The sequence below is a fragment of the Tetrao urogallus genome (assembly GCF_951394365.1).
Source record: "Tetrao urogallus genome assembly, chromosome: 11".
In the NCBI taxonomy this organism is placed as follows: domain Eukaryota; kingdom Metazoa; phylum Chordata; class Aves; order Galliformes; family Phasianidae; genus Tetrao; species Tetrao urogallus.
This window is the reverse complement of record NC_136824.1, coordinates 14,787,458-14,808,497: the sequence shown is the minus strand read 5'-3', so window position 1 is coordinate 14,808,497 and position 21,040 is coordinate 14,787,458. Positions and strand designations below refer to the sequence as shown.

The 21,040-nt window shown below is 39.4% G+C and overlaps 1 protein-coding gene across 1 annotated transcript in view; it reads left to right on the top strand.

Moving 5' to 3' along the window:
• MTMR10 (myotubularin related protein 10) overlaps positions 1-21,040 on the top strand; it is a gene marked incomplete at both ends in the record, with an annotated part of 33,611 nt that extends 12,571 nt beyond the window's left edge. The window contains 14 exons of the mRNA XM_079541195.1: positions 294-430; positions 1,971-2,043; positions 4,309-4,451; positions 12,564-12,654; positions 15,042-15,225; positions 15,647-15,734; positions 15,883-15,971; positions 16,859-16,989; positions 17,097-17,166; positions 17,351-17,421; positions 18,331-18,500; positions 18,709-18,879; positions 19,738-19,920; positions 20,441-21,040. Coding sequence (XP_079397321.1) covers positions 294-430; positions 1,971-2,043; positions 4,309-4,451; positions 12,564-12,654; positions 15,042-15,225; positions 15,647-15,734; positions 15,883-15,971; positions 16,859-16,989; positions 17,097-17,166; positions 17,351-17,421; positions 18,331-18,500; positions 18,709-18,879; positions 19,738-19,920; positions 20,441-21,040 — 2,201 coding nt within the window. The remainder of the gene's footprint in view (positions 1-293; positions 431-1,970; positions 2,044-4,308; positions 4,452-12,563; positions 12,655-15,041; positions 15,226-15,646; positions 15,735-15,882; positions 15,972-16,858; positions 16,990-17,096; positions 17,167-17,350; positions 17,422-18,330; positions 18,501-18,708; positions 18,880-19,737; positions 19,921-20,440) is intronic.

Genomic DNA, 21,040 nt, shown 5'->3' with positions numbered 1-21,040 from the left:
CAGTGACTTTTTAATAATGGGGAATTGCAGGCTTTAGTCTCTGAACAGAAGGAAGGGCTTGTTCTTTGCTTTTAACTACTAAGCAGTGTTACCTGGTTTGGAAAGGTAGGTTTCTTGACTGTGCTTTTTGTATGCGTATGCTTTCGTTCCCACGGAGGGCGTTAATTGAACTCGAGGTTTCCCCAGCAGCTGTGTCTGTCTTGAAATGGAGTAAAGGGGGGTTTCTTGGTACTGCAAACTTAAAACCAAGATTTATGTAGGCTACATTTTTCCCTCCCCTTTCTCTGTTTTAGGTGAAATTGTGGTAAATGAAGTCAATTTTGTGAGAAAATGCATCGCAACAGATACAAGTCAGTATGACCTGTGGGGCAAACTGGTTTGCACTAACTTCAAGATTTCCTTTATTACGGATGACCCAATGCCACTACAGGTTTGTTACTACTTCTGTCACTTCATCATGACAACAAATGCAATAGATAAAATGGATTTTATTAGGGAAAAAAATCTGTCTCATAGCTGATATAGTTATGATCCCTTCTGACATAAAGCAAGCTGAACAATGTGGTTAAACTGTCCTGTTCTGAATGCTTTGCTATTCCATTCCTGACTCAAGAATATAAGAACGGAGCAAGTTTGGGGTGGAATTACAGCCTGCTCTATTTAATTCTGTTTATTCAGGCTTCATGGAGAAGTGGTTTTATGAAAGGTGAAGCAGGAATTATATAAAGACTTGTTCCTCCTTGAGGAGGAGAACTGAGAATGTTCCTTTTTTTACACAAGTGTCAATCAGCAAAACCTTTAATGTGTTCAGCTTTTGTTGGGATTAGTGAAAGGAGGACAAAGTAACTGTGAAATAAGTTTTCATCTTAGCTGAGGCAACAGCAAAAAGAAGGAAACCAAGCCTTTGTCAGAGCAGGAGTGTGAAATTCAAAATCTTAATGGGTTTTCTTTGAACAGCACAGCATACAGTGATGTTTGGAAATCCAAATTGTGAGCTGTGTGTTATTTTCAGTGGAGTTGTCTTGTATTCCTTTTGCAGTTTTCAAAGGAATGCTGCATTAACTGTGCAGGTATAAAGCTCCAAAAGTACACAGGCACTTTCTCAGGAGCCCTGTGTTTGAGAAAAGCTACTTCAAAAAGTTACATTTTCAGCATGACAAAAATATGTTTTTGGTCATGAAGCAGTTGGCAAATCTTATTGGCGTTTGGCTGGTTATGCCTTTGTTCTAAGGAGCAAAAGTAGATGATGTTACTTGTTCCTCTAAAAGCAAGTGTCAATTGAATAGCCACTGTTTTATGTGCGTGTTGGAGGTAAGTAAGTGCACTTAAGGTTGTTATTGTTCAATTGTATTTTCCTGCTCTGGTTATTCACCAAGTAGGGCTGAGATTCTTACTGCTTTTGCTTTATGTGAAAGGAGTAAGTGGCCACATGCAGTGTACTGTAAGGAAGGTGAACTCAGAACGCTCAGAATCGTCTGTACTGGGGAATTTGTACTAGCATCAAGGAGGAATTCTTAATATTTAAACTCTTCTAGTTCGATTTGTTATAGGAAAATAAAGCTTTGTGTTTGTCCTCATGAAAGCTGAGTTCATATTTTTTGCTTTCTTATGATTTACAATAATAGAGTAATAGTCAACTACAGTAGCTGTTTATTTTTTTAAAATATATATGTATGAACTTTATGCTTCAGATTACACTGAATTTTTGCCAGCAAATCTTAAGGCTAAAAATACAAATCATGATGCTTTTTGCATACTCCACTGGCTCTTGCAAACTGTTTGGCATGCATTCCCCAACACGAGAAAGCTAGTTTCAGTATTTTCAGTTGCTTGTGAATAGCCAAGGGTGGTACATGTGAGGAAAGTCTAGGTGTGCCTGATTTTTTTTTTTATTGTTGTTTCTTTGAAGTTGTGTATCTGCTTGAGAACTGCAGAGCTGCAATTGATGACTATGAGTTCATGTGTTTCAGAAATTCCATTACAAAAATCTTCTTCTTGGTGAACATGATGTTCCTCTGACATGCATTGAGCAGATTGTCACAGGTATGTCTAAAAGAGTTGAAGCCTGTCATCGTGCTTAGTCAGTTCACAGCTGCTAACTGCTGGTTAGGTTATGCACAATCATTGTCAAATACCCAATTCAAGGCCCACCAATATTGGTACTAAACATTAGCACAATAACAGATCAGCACTTGTTCTGTGATACACACCTGTTACTGCAGTACAGATTTTGATGTTTTTTTTTGTTTGTTTTTGAGCATGTGAATTTCTTCTGTGTAAATATAGTCTAACTTTTAGCCAGGTTAGTAGCCAGCAGTCCTCAAAATCTACGAATGACAGTAGTCATCTTAATCTGAAGAAAAAACTATGCTTCATTTTGAAGAAGCAGTTTTTGATCACGTGGATCCAATAGGCTAAGCTAAAAAGAACATTTTCCATCTTTTAACTGAAGAATTTCATAAGTAATCAATTGTTGTATTGCTGTTACAGCTAGGGCTGCTAAATACTTGTTTTTGACTGTATGCAGTTTAAATAATTGCTTGTAGATAAGCTTTTGTTGCCTGAAGTCATTCAGTAATCCATTTCCACTCTAGAAGGAGTTTTTAATTGCAAAGAAAAGATGAATTTGTGCCTGAGAAGGAACATTGTGAAGAAATGCTGTTTTTGAATGAAGAGATGCTGCTGGCCTTCTGTATGGTCTTGGGCTGGCCACACTTACTGCCCTTTTTCAATAGGCAGCAGTTTCAAAACTGAAGACATCTGTTAATGACTGCATTCTATGGAGAGATGCTTATGTTACAGTAGTGCTGCAGCCTTATTGTTTAGCATCTGTTGCAGACACTCACGTAATATGTTCTGCTAAATAGGGGGAAAGAGCCAGTATCTTTGAATGATCTAATAATTATGTCCTCTATTCTATGGCGTGTTTGGCTCCCAGATGGAGACTACTGATAGATTTTATTTTGAAACTTGAGGTCTGACAGGCTGTAGATTACTCTTTTCTTCATCTTTCCCCAGGGTAAACTTTCAAATAGCCTAACATTGGCAGTTTCATTACAAGAATGATAGAAATTATCTTGTACCCCTTCGTTTGGCTTTTCCATGAAAATTTGAAGTTCTTTAGAGGGGAATAATAGTATTTCTTGTTGCACATTTAAAGGAATGAGTCTTTGTTCTTCTATTGTGCAGATTTACCTAAATTCAGTAAAGCATAAGCTTTTCTTAACAAGAATTGAGAGAGCTTTGACTGAAGTTGCAGAAGAGGTTGCTTGAATAGCTGAGGGTATATTGTTTGATTGACTTATATCTAAATATGCGTATGTGTATATACACACATACAGTGGCCAGTAGGAGTTGTTCTTTTCAGTTACATCCCTTGGCTTTTGAGTTTCTGGTTGAGATTTTCACGTAGGGGTTGGGAAGTGGAAGATGCAGCTGAAAAGAAGCAGAGCATGTGAGATGCGAGAGACTTTCTTGAAAAGAGCTGCTAGTCCACCTGATACGCTCTAAGTAACTGCAATTATAGTAAGAGTAAGCTACTGATAACACTGTTTAGTATTATTAGTAGTTGTTAGCTCCTTGTGTAGCCATAAACTCTTCATGCTTTTCTCAGGATAGTAAAGAGCATGGTGCGTAGATCCATCCTGCTTTTTGTTTCCTGGAATTAGTGAAGCCTAATCCAGAAGACACCTGTGACAGCCAGCCGTGGCAATTAATCATTCAGCAGCTGTGTGCTGCTGTTTTCCCAGTTAACACTAATAAAATCCCTTTGGCTTTAGTGATTATTATTTTAAAAAACTTTAGTTCCTCCATTTGAAGGTGAGTTGCACAGTCTAAGAGACATCCTGTCTATGCATGTCTACGCAGCCTGCCAAATTACTGTGCTTACATTATTTAGTTTTATGTCAGAAATAAGCAGTTAATCTATGTCTTAACTCAGACACTTCTTTTTATACATCCAAATGGAAGGAGAGGGAAAAAGCATCTCTGCTAATTAGTGTACATCAGAAGGTCCTTGCAGAATATGTGATCAACTGCCAGGGAACCAAAATTGCTCTTTGAAGTACTGCATGTTAATTCCATGTTTGTGAAGTTGTTGATCCATAAAAATAATATGGGTGTGTGGGAAACAGTAATTCGGCCACTTATTTGAAAGGACATTCCTCAACAAGAGCATATATACAAGCTTTACCTAAACTGAGTATTTGAAATGCAGTTCTGGTAGCAATGCTATTGTATCTGCTTGAGCCAGTCTTTTCTTGTGTGCTTAAAAAACACAGTGCAATAACTTTGTCTTTTATTTTACAGTGAATGATACCAAGAGGAAGCAGAAAGTCCTTGGTCCCAACCAGAAACTTAAATTTAATCCAACTGAATTAATCATTTATTGCAAAGATTTTCGAATTGTCAGATTTCGTTTTGATGAAGCAGGTCCTGAAAGTGCAAAAAAGGTAATATGTCATTTTATGAAGCCTTGCTGTGTAGATAGAACTAGCATGTGTGTGTTACATGTAATGTTTTGTTTTAATAGAAGTGCACAGAGGGAGAATTTGAAAATTAGCCTAATTATATTGCAGGAAAGTATCTGGATTTAGTGTAAAAATGATTAGATAAGAAATGTAATGTGACATATCTGCTGTTTTTCTTTTCATGTAAGATAAATCTGCATTTCTTATCTGATATTGTACTTCTTAAATTCACCAGGTGAAGGAACATTTTACAACCTTCATGTTGCAGTTGTGCAACAGATGTTTACATTTCAGTATGGGTTTGATACTTAGGTTTTCCAAAAGTAAAAACTTTAGTGTGTGGAGTGTACTGTTGTAACAGTCAGGAAGATCATGGTGGTGAAATGGTGATGCAGGAGCTGTAGTGACAAAGGGACAAGTGTGATGGAATGGTGTTACAAAGAAAGGTGCTCACCCATGCCTGTAGATATCAACTCACAGCAAAAACTCCATGAGGGATGGATCTCCAACCAGAGATTCTTCTCTCTGGCAGTCAGCCCTTAAATGGGGTCTAGGAGATGTACAGCCAGGCCCCCCCCTTCCAGTCACAAAGCTGAATTGCCTTCACCTGTGCTCCCAGGTTCTTTCCACAGGTGCTCAATCAGTGGGTCAGACCAGGACTCAACAGTTAACATAGAATGTTATGTTATATGTAATTCTTGTATGTTTAACACAACAAGTTCTGTGAGCTCTTGAAAAAGTGTGTTCTTTGTTAGTGCTGTCCTGGCTAAGAGCTGCATGCCTTCTGGTGTGGAATTATCTTTCTGTACACTACTAGAAATTGTATTCCCCAATTTAAACACTTGTCATTAGTCTCGGTAACATCCTGCAACATTGTTTAACCTGTTAAGGCTCAGATAAGTCTCTCCTACTCAGAGCTGAGCAGTCTACATAATGCTGGCTCACCAGCTTTCTTGCTGTGGAATGCTGGCGTAGCTGTTGCAGTTACAGCTCTTTTCACCTCTGTTGCATTGCTTTGTGGCCAGGCATGGCATGCCAGCCTTTTTGTAAGGAATGACCCAATTTGCTCAGAGGTTGAGTTCTCCTTCTCAGTGGGATAAAGTTTGAGCTTAACCCTGTAAATCCTCAGTACCATCTGCCCAGACATAAGTGTGTTTGCATTTATCGACAGAATGATGCCCAATACGGTTACTTCTCCATGTTCTACTCTTACAGAGATCCATTAGCAGAAACCTAGTTGTGAACCATGCTGTTCTTCCTCGTTAGTGTTCTTCATTCCTGCCTGTCTGCTGTTCATAACCTTTCATGTCTGGCAGTCTTTCAGCAGTCAGTTCCCCTTTTACAGCTTCTCTGAAGTCACCCAGGAGCAGTCTATCTGGAATATCTTTATAGCAACTCTTTCTGATTGGTTGTCACAGTTAAGAGGAGTAATTAGCCTGGAGGAGGGGAAGGAGAGCACAAACTCAGAATCTCATTAACACTTCTTGTGCTGCATTTCCTTATGCAAGAGCAAAATGCAAAACCTTTTTATAAAAACATTTGTTGTATGTGTTTGTAATTACATGGTCAGTGTGATTACTGATAAGAAGAATAGTTTTGGGGATGCAGAAGGATCTGAATCTGTTTATAAGAATAGTAGTGGTGGTGACTAAAAACATGGCAGTTCCCATTTACAAGTATCAGGCCGTGATCACAAAGAGGAGTGGAAGGAAATGTGTACAGATGTAACTTACAGCTGTGACTCCTGCAGAAGGTGACTGCAGCTTTCATGTTTGGGTGCAGTACAGGAGCACGCTTTTACTTGAAGGGAGGTAAACTTCTGTTAACATAATCTAGTATTTTCATAACGATGTTATTCTGTTAACAGTCAAATATAATTGCCTGAAGGCAAGTTGTCCTTAGATCTGGTTTCTCTATCAAGATTTTGCTTCAGATGTTCCAGTGAACTCAAGTAGAATGGTCTTATGTAGCATATGGGATGGAATTGTTTTGTTCTCTGTGGCATTTAAATGGCATGCTAGCTCCACGTTCTTGAAAGATTTTTATCTGGTTTCTGTTCCTGCCTTTCGATCAGCACACGTTACCAAAGCTGTCCTAAAGATTGAAAACAGTCAGGGACAGGTGGTCAGACCCCCCCGTGTGACTGAAGTACCTCTTAATATATGTTTACATCCTGCTATTTGTGCATGGAAATTTGATAGCTGTGTGCATGGAAATAGTGGTATGTGCCTAAATTTTGTAAGGAGCACCAAAACCTGGAACCATTGTAAATGGGCTTCTGGAACCCCTTCCTCTACAGGGCTGTCTCCATTAGGTGACCATTAGCTGCTCTCCCCTCTACTGGCAGTTGTGAGCTAGACACAACTGTTTTTTCTCTGAAATGTGATCATGCTCATTTTGGAACTAGATATGAAAACATCCTGAGTGTAAAAAAGCAAACAAAAAACCCCACAACCAACCAAGAATGTAGAATTTTGTATATGGGATATATGAATGTTTCCTATGGTTTCTGGTATTAAGAAGCTGCAGAACTCAGCTTTTCTGTTAGAATCACAGTTGCGGAGGCTACAATTTAATTATAATCATGTCAGAAGTATTTCTGACTTGCAGGTTTTTGGTTTTTTTATAAAGCTTTTTCTATTTCATAGCTTTAAAATAAGCAGAAGAGAAGATGATGTTACAGTTGGTATTGCAATCTCTGTTCTGTAAAGCAGGAGACCTGCATGCCAGGCCTCTATAAATCATAAATAGCTTCCTCTGGCAGACTTGGCAGAAATGCTGTCAGGTACCCGGATCAGGGCAGGGAGATTTCTTTCTACCCAAGTGAAATCCCTATAGTACAGGACTGCATCGTTGTGTAAATGAAACAAGTTCAAAATGAAACCCTCCTTACTGCAGTATACACTTCAAACTGTGGGAGTATTTGTGCATTCAACTTAATTGGGTACAGTAATGGCTTGAAAGTAAAACACTTGGTAATTATTACTTCAAAGGTGAACTTTAAACGTGTGGAATGGTTGCAAGGAGAATCGGCCGTAACTTTCACGGTTAAGTTGCTTCAAGCAGAGTTTCTGGAATGCAATGGAAATGCTCATCAGCATTCAGTTACATAAATCGGTGTTGACAAAGACTGTAATCTGTTTCTAAGGAAGTAGCTAGCTCTGCAGAACAGGACATAAGGGAGAATAACCCCTGCTAATTAGGCTGCTTACTGGAATAAAGAGTATTCTGATTGGGGTAGTAAATGGGGGAAGAAATGATCCAAATTTGAAAGCAGTCAGAGCAGATATGGACAATCTATTTAATGACATAAATACATGTAAATAAGCATGAGGGTAGTGCTGGGAGATCTTCCCAAGTTCTTCTTTCTCAAATTGAAGCAGAAATAAAGTGGGAGAACGCATCAGATTTAGATGAATTAACTTATTAAGGTGCTAGATATTATGGAGGAGTATGAAAACTCATTCCTTCGATGTACCTTAATAAACACACGCCCAGCATTAGCTGCAGCCAACTCGTGCTAATGGAATACTGCCGCAGCGTTAACCAGTCAGGTAAATATTTCCTTTCTTATTTTTATCCATGGATGTTTGGGAAATAGGAGTTAAGAAGTGACTGAGGGGTGGAACCTTGCATTCCTCACCATGTAGCAGTTGGTTTCCATTTTGTCTCTAAAATAACTGTAGGATCTCCACAGGAAGGAAAGCCAGCTGGGTGTGGGAGGAAGCGGAGGATGGGGAAGCAAGTTGGGGAAGTCTGAAGTTAGGCAATGTGGAAGCAGCAGCATTTCACCTTCTTTAAAGGAAAAGGAATAATTTTATTTTAGAAATCACAGCAGGTCAAATTGGAAAGACCTGCTGATTTCCAGTCTCTGCAATACCTGACACTAGACTAAGATATAAAAATATTTAAGAAGTTGAAGCTTTATGTCTGTTTTGTGATAGAAAGTGTGCTGCCTTACCACACAAATGAGTCTTGGCCATGTACCAGAGTGGCACACACCCTGTAATCTCCTGTTTCCTAAGTACGTATCCATTTTTGGACTCCCTTTCTCTTCTAGAGCTCCCTCAACTCTTTTCCTTTAGGAAACTTTTCAAAACATGTAGGAGATGAGTTTCAGAAACACAAGCTTGATCAAAACAGAATGCAAACTGTCCCAAGTCTTGTTTCCCGTGCAGTGGCAGCTGTCCTTCATACATGCCATAACATGTGGGATGAAGTGGTGCCATTTTTTCCTAATGATTGCAAGGAATAATGTGAAACTGACGAGAGTTTTGAACAAATCATCCTGACCCTTCCTAAGGTCTTCCTCCTCCTTCACCCCCCAAACTTCTCTATTATCTTCCAATTGTACTAATTCTGGAATGTAATATCTTGAATCTGGGAATACATGAGAAAACTGGGAATACATGAGAAAACTTTTATGTTCTTATGGTTTTTGGAGAGATGAAGAAAGCTTTTTTTTTTTTTCTTCCCCCAAAGTAAGTTCATCTATTGGTGGTTTAAACATAGCAGCAGTGCATTTTAGTATTTGACAATATTTAATGTCTGAAGGCTTGGTTAACCTGTGCTGAGACTTCAAACGTGTTTGTGCAAATGAGGGTTCTGATATGTATTATTTCAGCTTCTGAAGTTGTTTTACTATTTCCTCTTACGTAGAGTACTTGTATACAAACCAAATTAATGCACTGCTGCTACTGGAACTCCTACAGAAGGGGAAGAAAGCAGTGCTTGGGGTTAGGCAGTGGGTAATTTAGCAGCTAGGAGAACGTGCGTGACGGCTGGGGCTGGAGGGTCTTTGAGCTGAAAGCTGCTTGTTCCAAGAAGACTTGCTGCCTGGAAAATCAGAAAGTGTTTCTGTGGGACTTGATCTAGTCCTGGTTGCTTGAGTTTCCATTACAGATGTCTATTGGGAATGGGAACTGCTGTAGTAAGGAGAAATAATGTGCTTTCAATGGGTTCATCGGTCGGTCTGTTGTAAGGAAAGAGGTGAAATGCAGCACTGTGCTACCAGAACACATCTTCAGTGTGAGTGCTCAGAATTTTTTTCCAAAGAGTATTGATGATGCTTTGAAGCTCCTCTTACTGGTAAAACTTCTGTTAAGGAAGGAAAGCCTTGCCCTGCAAGCATCGCTTATTTTGTGCAGCAAGGGGTTGTGCAGAGGGCGCTGACATGGGGAAATGGCCTTTGTGCAGTGAAATAATTAAACCCATTGTGTTTACTGTTCTTAATAAATGAACTTTCCAGCAGGCAGCCTATTCTCTTGTTTGACTGAGCCTAAATATCTTCAGCTTTACACAATTTTAAATTGGCAAAAATACCAAACATTTTTCAGTTTGATATGAGAACATTTCCTGTAAAACATGTTTGTCTTCCCATTTAAGAACTTTCTGCTTATGGTAATAATCTGTTGAGATCTGTGGAATTTACTTGTCCTTTGAAACTTGCAGACAATAAAACTACTATGCAAGCTTAGGAAGGGAAAGAAAATGAGCATGTCTTTAATGTTGCTTAGTGTATATTACTCATTTTTTTTCTAAGATGTAAAGTGAGAGCTGAGTAATTTTATTTATTTAAAGCAGCCGAAATGGGGTTTTGAACCTCAGCTGTAATGCACAGGTGGGCTGTTTCACTCACGCACTATCTGGAGCACTGTCTGGACACCTAAGGAAAGTTTTTTAGCAGCTGGGCTCAAGAGCACAGCTATGGCCTCATGTTTGCTGTGCAGCAGATCTTGGTGCTCATCTCCCCTCAGCTGAGCCCTCTTAACACACCACACATGCTTTCTTTTTCAAAGACAGAGTTCTTAGATTCTGCCTTTAAAAATAGTTTTTACTGTATTTCTGTTGTATTATTTGGCAGCACAGTGGAATCCTTTTATGCCTTTCAGTTCATCTTCAAGCCTTTGAAACCTGATCAGCGTAGCAAAAGGCTTTCATCCTTCATGCCCGTAAATGAAGATTGTGAGTGACTCTAACAGCAGTTGCTCTAATGAAAAGTTAATGAAAACAATGGAAGTTAGAATGTAGATGTATGCGGATTTCCATTTTGCTTCATTGTTACTGATGGGCAAAAGCAGTCTGTTAGAAAATGCCAATGTTACAGAATTGCTGTTGCCTTATTAGAGTTCTTCAGCTTTTTAAATTTACAAGGTGTATTAAAACGTGCAAGGCTTCTGATTACTTCTTGATAGTTATTAATGGCTTTACCAAATGCTGGAAATTGGCTAATAAGTGGCTGTGCTAGTCCATTTCCCTGTAACACTTCCACTGTTCCTTTCTCAGGAATGTTCTGTCCTCTGTTTTGTACTGCAGCTCTGTCATAAAACTGAAAGTGGTGGGGAGAAAAGGCAAAACAACTGTTCTTGTAAAGCTTGATAGGAGTTTTTTTGTTGGCGAATCTGTGGGGAAAAAAATTCAGCTGTAGTTAGTCTGCAGTCATTACTGGCCTTATAAATTGTAGGCAATGTACCCATCAAAAGCCAACATCAATACAAAAACATAGCAAAGGTTCCATAATGCTGCTTACATGTTGCATGCCAACTAGTAGACGTACAGAAGCTTTTTCCATGCAGAACTTTGCACAAATGAGCCTGGATGCTTTTCCCATTGCACAGTGCTGCCAATAGTAGTATTCCTTCAGTTGGTATAATAAATATTTTTCTTTTATATGCTTCAGAATAAGACAACTTTTCTTCACTAACAGAACAAAATTTCTTGGAAGCACAGAAACTTGTTCAAAATTAATGTCTGAGACGGCTTAGCAGCGAATAAATGGTGCCCGTGGTGCCAGGTATAAAAGTCACAGAGTTGAAAGGAAGGAAGCAAAAGGAGACACGAGGTTTTAGGTGGTGATAGTATGAACTTAGACTGCACGGCATCTTTGTCCTAAGTAAAAATTTGAGCATATTGAGTTTCTGTATCTGAACATAGAGATTTGTAGAGTTTGTATTTTATAACCTGTTATCTTTAGAGGTGAGGCAGGTACGTTCTAGTAGAATGAACAAATCCTGAGGGAAGGAGGCAAAGCTAAAGGCTCAAAATCAAATCCTGAAATATAAAGAATAACAGCACAAAACTGTACTTGAAAGGTTTTTTTTTCTTCCTGAGTTCAATTTTTGCATTACTTTTTTTCAAGTCCTTTTATTTATTGGTGATTTTACCACCTGTAAAGCAACAACAGATAGCAAAATTTGGCTGCTTGATACCCAGTATCTAATGTTAAACAGTCTGTTGCATTCTTAGTTTTAACAGGACGAGTTCTACTAAAAAGGACCATGTGTTTGGAGAGAAACCAAATTGCTTATATGCCGGTCCTGAGCTATTAGGAAGAACGTGAAAGCTTAGACAAGTCTCCTCGTGCCTCAGGTTGATCTCTGCAGTTGTGAGGATGCACCTCTTATTTGAAATCTCTGATGAATTTCTCTTCCCAGAACAGGGGCTGTGACTCAGCCTGGTCAAACCTGATTGCTGCATCGGATTGTCAGAGATGGAGTTGGAGCTTGTGAAGCCTGCAGGCAGCTAGAAGTGCTGGGCGGGTTCCTTTTTGAATGAAAATGAGCCATCTGAGTCTGAAGTTATATGGGCTGGGCCAGATTTAGCGAGGCTGACATGTTGATATGTTTCAGTTGGCTCCTGCTTCAGTTCTCACAGCTGAGGAGTGGGAAGAATTGCAGTTCCCCCACCCTTGACAAACAGGACTAACATGAAAATTCTGTTTTTACTGAGTTTGGAGATTGGTGGAGAAACTTCAGCCACTCATTCAACTGGTAAACTACAAACACCAAGAAAGCATCTCCCACTGTGAATTATTCATTTGCAGGTGGCATAGGGAGAAAAGCTGTTCTTTATTACCAAATAATTTGCTTTTTACTTACATTCATCAGTACTTTTCACAATTTTGAAACACAATAAAGTGTGAAATTAGCATAGGTCCTAGAAGTCTTCAAGCAACCTCTTGTTTTCCCTTCAAATCGGTATGGAAGTAGGCCTGAGGCCTGGTTTTAGCTTTTGCTCTGCAAAGTTAGTGCTATCATAATCATGGGCAATAAATTCTATGTAGATAAGTATTACTAATAACTGTTTCTATCCTAGGTGTGCCTTGCAATAGCTCATTATTCTCAGCCAACGGATCTTCAGCTTCTCTTTGCATTCGAGTATGTTGGGGAAATATATCATAACCCAGGTATGTATGAAAATATTTTCATTATTCTACAATGTGTAAGTTTAGTAAGGCTTCTATCCAGAAACAACAGCAAAAAGCATTTGAGGCTTCCTCGGGGTAATTAAAGTGGCCTGTCCTGCAGCCAACCTCTTACTCTCAGATGCAAGTCAGTTGCCATGATTGATTTTAAGTACCAAAATCAAAAGAAATATATTTCTTGTGTGAAACAAAGCTACCGATGTCAGCATGAATACTCATATTTCCAGTTCACACTTTGGTCCTCCTATCAGCATATGGGACTTTACTGGTACTCTAGGTGCCTAGCTAATCTCCCATCAGGCAGGCTCATTCAGCTGCCCTTCTTTTGGGAATAAGTTTCTCTTCTGGTGGTATTGCAGGAGGATTTGTGCAGCTTGGGACTCCATACCTTCTTTCCTAGAGGCTTACTAGGCAGTTCTTCCCACCCAAAACCTCCACCACCCCTGCTGAGTTGGAGCACACCCTCTCTGCTCAAGGCCAATCTCCAACTGAACCCTGTCAGTTAGGTAAGCCTGAAAAAGATGCCTTTGGAACTTGGTTTCTAGTGTAATGCTGTGCGGTCACTGCTTAGTGTTCCCCAGCCAATACACAGCTGAAAACGATCAGTTCTAGCACTACAAGCCTCCAAATAGCAGAAGTACCGTCAGCGTAGTTCTGTGGTACTGAAACATTTGCTCAGCAGCTGAGATTAGAAACCGCTGATCTGCCTGTCACAAAATTTGAATGCTGTGGAATCGTAGGCTCAGACATTCAAATTTGTACAAAAATGGACATTTTCCATGCAGGTGCCTACATGACCGCCGTGTGCATGCACAAGAATGAATGTGCATGTGATTATATTGCACGCATAATGACATATTTTCTTACCTGGTAAATCTTGGGTGGTTGTTAAGGTTGTGTAATGAGGTACTAGGGAGGAAGTCATTGTGCAGAAAAGGGGACAATGAACTGTTAAAGCAGAGCATGAACAAAATAGTGGTCTGCCACAAAGTTGCTTTAATTTTGTTCTTAAAGTTCGATTTGCAGTATAGGGAAAAAACAAATAGGGGAACAATTACAAGAGGTGGGTAAAATACGTTATTCCTATGAAGCAGCAGATCAGAATGGCAGAAACTGGTTGTAGTTGCTGGAGGAAAAAGCTTGAAATACTTGGCGGTGATTGTTACTGTTATGAACTGAAAGATCTCCACATGTTAAAGTGTCCCCTGGTTGGTTTGTGGCATGGATCTGTGGCTGTGCTCCTACCGTTACAGCGCTGTGTTCTGTGACTGCTCTCAGCAATCCTGGTACAGCGGGATTTGAAATGCTGTCATTGTGCTGCTAGGGGAACATAAAGAGCCTGCGTTGCCCTGGTGTACCTGAACGTTGTCTTATCCTAGAATATGTTTGATAATTAACAGTTGTTAAACAGTGAAATTCTAACATGAACCGCCTGGTAATTACAACATTCCTCTGCGTACGTTTGGACAACTCCTTCATCCTGAGTTCTGTGTAGTTTTCTTCTGAAAGAATGAAATTATAAAAAGTAGTCTGAGTGCTCAAGTTGATAGATAGCAGAAGGTAGAAGATACAGTCACTGAAATCGCAATAGAGTGACTTCTGCTTCGCTTGGGCAGAGTTCACATCGTTCCTTCCATCTTTACGATGCTTACAAGGAGTTTTCCTGGTGGAAAAGTCTCAACTTCTTTCACCTTCATTTAATAACTTTACCAAGTACTGAGGAACAGAGTGCAGTCTCCTTTGACACAGCTGACTGCATCCTTGGCACCTAAAGAATGACCAGCAAAGAGAATTTTCTGTAATAGTAGCAGGGCATATCATTTTGGTCCCTACCCACAAAGTGATGGGTCAGGTGTGCATATATATGTGTATGTACATATGTAACATATTTAAAAATTAAAATTAAAAATTAAAAAACATTATCAAACAGTTTTTAGCCTAGCCTTCACTTGTTTTTTTTCTTTTTATTAATACAGATGGTAACTTGTAAGGAAAAACTGTTGAAATTGTGTACCAAGTATTTTACTTCATACAGAAGACAGTTAATTAAAGGGTAGCATGTAAAGGTTAGATGCTTCTAAAACATCTGTGACTTCGGCATGTTGAAGAGAGACATCTTGTCACTGAAGATAAGCTCTGCTCCTGACCATTAGCATGTTCTGCTTTCTAGCAAGCAGCACAACACACCAGCTTTATGTCACTTCTCTGTTGACATCACAGGAAAAAAATGCATTTGCATCTTAGCCGTCATTGAGCCACAGATCTGTGTTCATGCAAAGATAGGTAAAGCTGGTACTGGTATTTGTCTTGTAATTAGGAAGATAAATGTTTTTTTTTTTAATGTGCATTGATGAATTTTCTTTTCCTAGCAAAGAAGGTGAATGGAGTAGACCCAGGAGGCGGTGGAGGCAGTGGTGGTGGCATCAGCAGTGCCAGTGGTCAGCAGACACCTTTGTTTGAAACTTACTCTGATTGGGATAGAGAAATCAAAAGGACGGGTGCATCAGAGTGGAGAGTTTGTTCAGTCAATGAAGGTTATATGATATCTACTTGGTAAGTTTTTCTTATAATGCAAGTAAGCATAGAAGCAAATGAGGCAATTATGCTGTCTTTTCTCCTCTAAGTCTCAATCCCACCCAACTCTAATTTAACCCTTCAGTGTGCTCCCTGCAGAGAGCCCTTAGCTGGAAGATCCTGCAGATGCTGTCTTTGTAGGAATGCTGTATTTTCAGAACGTATTGAATCTGGCATCTATTTCTTTCATGCTCTTGTGCCTCTGAAATTTGCATGTTTGTAAGCAAATGCACCTGAGCCATAGATGTAGGAGATGCACATGACAACTAGTTAGCCCTGTGATATTAATGTCTGATGCTTTAGAAGTTGAACAGAGCTGATAAGACAGCACTGCAACAAAAGAAAAGCTGATAAAATACTTAGGGAAAAGTAACTTTTTGTATCGTGTTTGTTTCCCAAGCCTTCCAGAATATTTTGTGGTCCCTTCTTCCTTAGCAGATCAAGACCTTAAGCTCTACTCCCACTCTTTTATTGGGAGACGAATGCCAGTAAGTAAAGTCTTCATTCTTTATTTATGCAACATTAAATAGAAGATATGTATGCCAGTTAACATAGCTTAGAGAGCATTAAGAAAAAAAATGCACACAGAATAACACAAACATGCTTTGTTGTTGTTTTGTGTTTTTCGTCTATTAGTTATGGTCCTGGAATCATCCCAACGGGAGTGCCCTTGTAAGAATGGCCAACATCAAGGATGTGCTGCAACAAAGAAGAATTGATCAAAGGTAAACAATTAGTTGATGTTATTCTTTAACCAGATACAGCATAAAGTGTGTGGCAATGGTGTGTAATGTACAGCAGCGTTCTGTAGTGCAGAGCATATTTTTTCTTAATGTTACAGTGCAAAATCTTTTGAGAAATGGTCTTCTGAGTATAGTCCAGGCACATGTTCTGTTCAAGGTCCGGTTCAGCTGGAAAACCGAATAATTTATTGAGTTTAATGGCTGTGTATTTTTTAATTGCCAGTCTTCCAACCAATAGAATTCACTGTTAGAAGGATTGGATCAGTATTGGTGATACTGCAGTAAAACTTAGTTTATGTAGAATTTCTTACCTGCTTCAGAGAACCACAGCAAAAGTGATTTGTTTTATAGCATTTACTGTTTTCTAGATGCAATGCCACAATACACACAGCCGCTTGTTTTAGGTGTTGCACTGCGTGTGTTATGCTGGGGCTTTGAGTTCCATTTTGAAATCCTGTCAGATTTCCTGGCTTTATGTACTTGATGCATGTTGTGTTTGTTTGGCACAGGTAAGTCTTACTAAAAATGGTGGAAAATGAAACATTGCGTAGAGCTGCTTGTTTAACCTGCAACTCTGCCTCAGATTTTCACTTACCCAAAGTGTTTTAAAGTTCAACCCTTCCATTTTTGCTTTGTAGCTTCAGGTATCGAAAATATTTGAGCCAGCAGCTTTGTAGCAGGAGCAAAGTATCTCCTAAAGATAAACTGGAACTTGTTCTTTCTTTTTTAACAAAGCATGTGTTTTACATGTTTTTGCTGTTTTGCAGTTTGGCATGTTTCATAAGTTGTCTCTCTCTCTCTCTCTCTCTCTCTCTCTCTCTCTCTCTCTCCAGTAATTAAATAATTTTTTTTATTTTTACTTCTTTAAGGATTTGTAATGCAATAACTCGAAGCCATCCCCTGAGAAGTGACGTCTACAAATCTGATCTGGACAAGTGTCTTCCCAACATCCAGGAAATCCAGGCTGCGCACATCAAACTCAAACAGCTGTGTGTTAATGGTAAGCTGAGCTGTCCTTCTGAGGTGGTCGTTTCCTTGAACTACAATTCTAATAGACATAAGAGAATAGATGGTTGTTCTGCAGCATTACTGCTTTCCTTATTGCAGAGCCCTTTGAAGAAACAGAAGAGAAGTGGCTGTCCTCACTGGAAAATACTCGCTGGTTAGAGTATATCAGGTTTGTATCATTAATAACATGGCTCCTGAGATGTGGAAGACTTGCACAGTATAAGAAAGAAGTGAATTGGTTGAAGGATTTGCTATTTTAATTAACAAATTAGGGAAATATAGGTAGGACTGATATTTTTTAAGAGTGTGAAACTATAATGTTAATTGCGATATCACTTTCTTTCCCTGTCTAGATCATTTCTTAAGCATTCTGCTGAGCTCGTATACATGATGGAGTGTAAGCACGTTTCTGTAGTTCTACAAGGTAATACAGCCACGCCTGTAATTCTTAGCATGAATGGTGTAATGTACACAAACACAATTTCTTAAAATAAACTATAATCTTTATAAGTGATAAACACATCAGTTCTAAATATTTTAAGCATTTGAGGACCTGGAATGGAAGATAATTTTATTATGTTTCTGGACTGTAGTGTAGTCCATAGAATCAAAGGGGAATTTCACTTTGAGCCTTCTTGTTTTTGCTCTGATAACGATACGGTAGCATCAGAACTGCAGGGTGGACTTTTGTACTGTGTAAGCTGGGCTAATATTCCTTGTGTAAGCAATACCACTGTAATTCAGAGGGCTCATTTACCAGCTCGTGGCACTTCAGTTACACAAGAGCAACCAATGTCAGTGCAAACAGACGTTCTAGAAGAAAACTCTCTGAAAAACTTTCTGCTTTCTAGATCAGAAACATTGTAATTTCTGTCATTTTTACAAGACATGTTTGGCTCGTGTATCATGCTTGTCAACCTTGGTTTATTAGCTTTGTAAGAACTGCTTCAGGGTAGAATACATGTTAAAGCTTTCCCTCAACAGGATTACCCTCCTGCACAGCATGTTTTGTAAGTACCAGGCTTTCCCTGGGATGCTTTGGTTCTTTGTGAATGCATTGCTAGCTGCATATGCAGCAGGAACCATCAATATGGGATGAGTCTTGGTTAAAACAAATTAAAAATAAAAAAGGTAGCTCTTATTTTTGAAACTGAAATAACTGCACAAACCCACAACACGAAATAAATGTAAAGATATATATTTTTATAATTATAAATTATGTTAAATTTAAAAGAAATTCAAAACTAAGCCCAGTTGCCTTTGTGATATTACTTTGTATGTGTGTGTGTGAATGTGCACCTCATGTATTTCATACATTCTGTGTGATTCACAGAGGAAGAGGGACGGGACCTGAGCTGTCTTGTTGCTTCTCTCGTTCAAGTCATGCTGGATCCCTACTTTCGAACGATTGTTGGATTTCAAAGCTTGATACAGAAGGAATGGGTCATGGCAGGATATCAGTTTTTAGATAGGTGTAACCACTTAAAGAGATCTGACAAAGAGGTAAAAGTGACTTTATTTGTATCTGATAACTGTACTGCCTTAAACATTTACTCACAAAAAAAGTCTGAAAGTAAAAATATCATCCATACTTTTCATGCAATTTCATGAAACTTACTTCAGAGAAAATGAGTTGCTATCCAGGGTAGAGAAATGCTGTTTATCAATAGTTGCCATGTGAGATCTAATTAAATTCCATTTCTCTTCCCAGTCCCCTTTGTTCTTGATGTTTCTCGACTGTGTTTGGCAGCTGCTAGAACAGTACCCAGCAGCCTTTGAGTTCTCTGAAATGTACTTGACGATACTGTATGACAGTGCACGTATCTCCTTGTTTGGCACTTTCCTTTTCAACTGTCCTCATCAACGAGTAAAGGAAAGCACTGTGAGTATTAAAGTGTTCCAGCCCATTTTCAGCTGCATCATCTAAAGCAAATGGTGCTCCTTCATGTTTCCAAAATGTTGCACTCTTGTTTGGTGCAAAATACTCCCCGGGTGAATACGGTCAAATGTCCTTTCAGGTGAGCTTTGCAAAGGCAGTAAGAGTGTTCTGGAAGAAAGTCTACTGAATTTCTTCTTTTTTACATAGTTTTTTTTTTCCTATTGTACGTGATTATTTCTGCTCCACTAAGAAATGTGTATTTATGTCTGGAATTGCAGAATGACAGGCGATTATAGAATTTCACATTTCAGGCAAACTTTGAAGTCCACTGACATAATTGTTTAAACAATAGAAAAAGTTGGAAAAGGATGTGCGAGTGCAAAATATTAATGCACAGTGAATGCTTATTTCAAGATATTTAGGAAACTGAGCACTTGAATTTATTTTTGAAAACTAGATTTTATGAGAACTCTGTAGATGATATTTGATGGCTGATAAAAATTAAGCACGAGTGAGTTTTGTTAGGCAGCTTCCCATTAAAGCTGTAGGGAACAACCTCACAAAGAAGTAGAACGTTGAAAAACCATTTGTGTATTCTCAGAATATGAATTGTTTTAATATTGAACGATTTCATACTATGAGGAGTGCTTTTTGCTAAGTAAGCATTAGTCCTGCATCTCTGCTGCGTAAGTGAAAAGCAGGGCATGGCTGTTTGTTCCAGCGGCAGGCTGTCTTGCTGCACTGGTTTGATCTGCAGCCACCTCTCAGCTATGCCTCCTTACCTGGTTATTACACACTCCTATGGTCCAGATTTGTGGAAGATGTTTGATTTGTAATATGCCCAAATGTTTCTTCTTGCAGGAATTTGCTATAAGCAAAAATATTCAGCTGGGTGATGAGAAGGGCCTCAGATTTCCTTGTGTTTGGGACTGGTCTCTTCAGTTTACAAGCAGGGATCGCCTGCTCTTTCACAACCCTTTGTACATTGGGAAAAGCTCACCATGTGTGCAGAACGGAGCAGTGAAAACTTTCAAGCGCTCAAAGGTAACTCTGGTGACTTCTGTTTGTGAATGGACTGTTTGTGCTTAACTGTAAGTCAAAAACGTACAGTTACGTGATGTTTTACACTGTCACTTAGCACTAGGAGTGCTAAGGCTTCTCTTACCTCCACGGCCTAAAGAAAAGGTACACACAGGGCTTTCAATACAAGTAAAGACTGTGCCTGTGTTCCAGGACATTCCCTGATGCACCTCAGCTCTCTGCCAGCAGCTGCATTATTCCAGCTGTGGAAAAGCAGCGACACACTTTCTTTTCCCCAGAGTTGTCATTTGTGAGTGCTGATTACTACAATCATTTGTTGTCTTGCTAAGCCTAGAAAACCTAAGTATTTCTTTCTGAAGGCCTCAAGTGGCTCCATTTGGTCTGTGAGCCGTGCAGTGGCTCCGAAGTGCAGAACTGTTTGAAGGTCACATGGTTTAGCTGCTTAATACCTGCAATTGCTCAGGGAAATCTGCTGTTGCAGTGAGGGTAAAGCTGGAAAATGACCAGTATTTATTCTCTGCAGAAAAACTACAGCTCGACACTGCGAGGTGTCCCCCCAGCATTGAAAAATGGAATCATCAGTGAGCAGGAGTTCCTTCCAAGAAGAAACTCTCTGATACTGAAACTGAAACCAGACTTCTTACAGCAAACAGAGAGTCAGAGTAACAGTATGGAACAGTACTTCAGAGACTGGTTTGCAAAGCCTGTTGATTTGCACGGCGTAATTCTGCCCCATATCTCTGGAACACAAATAAAACTCTGGAAACTGTGCTACTTCCGCTGGGTTCCCGAGGCCCAGATTAATCACGGTGGCTTCATTGCTGCTTTCCATAAAGTCTCTTTGCTGGCAGATGAAATAGACATGTTAAACCGGAGCCTTCGACAGTGCAAAAGCAATTCTCCTTTGCAAGGTAACTGCTCAGAACTGGATCAAGGCAGGATGTACTTCCGAGCAAATGGTTTGAACGACACCTCTGGGGCCCCAGACTTTCTCTCCTCCTCTTTCCCATTTTCACCTGTAGGGAACCTATGCAGACGGAGCATTCTGGGAACGCCTTTAAGCAAATTCTTGAGTGGTGCCAAAATCTGGCTATCCACTGAGACGCTTGCGAATGAAGACTAA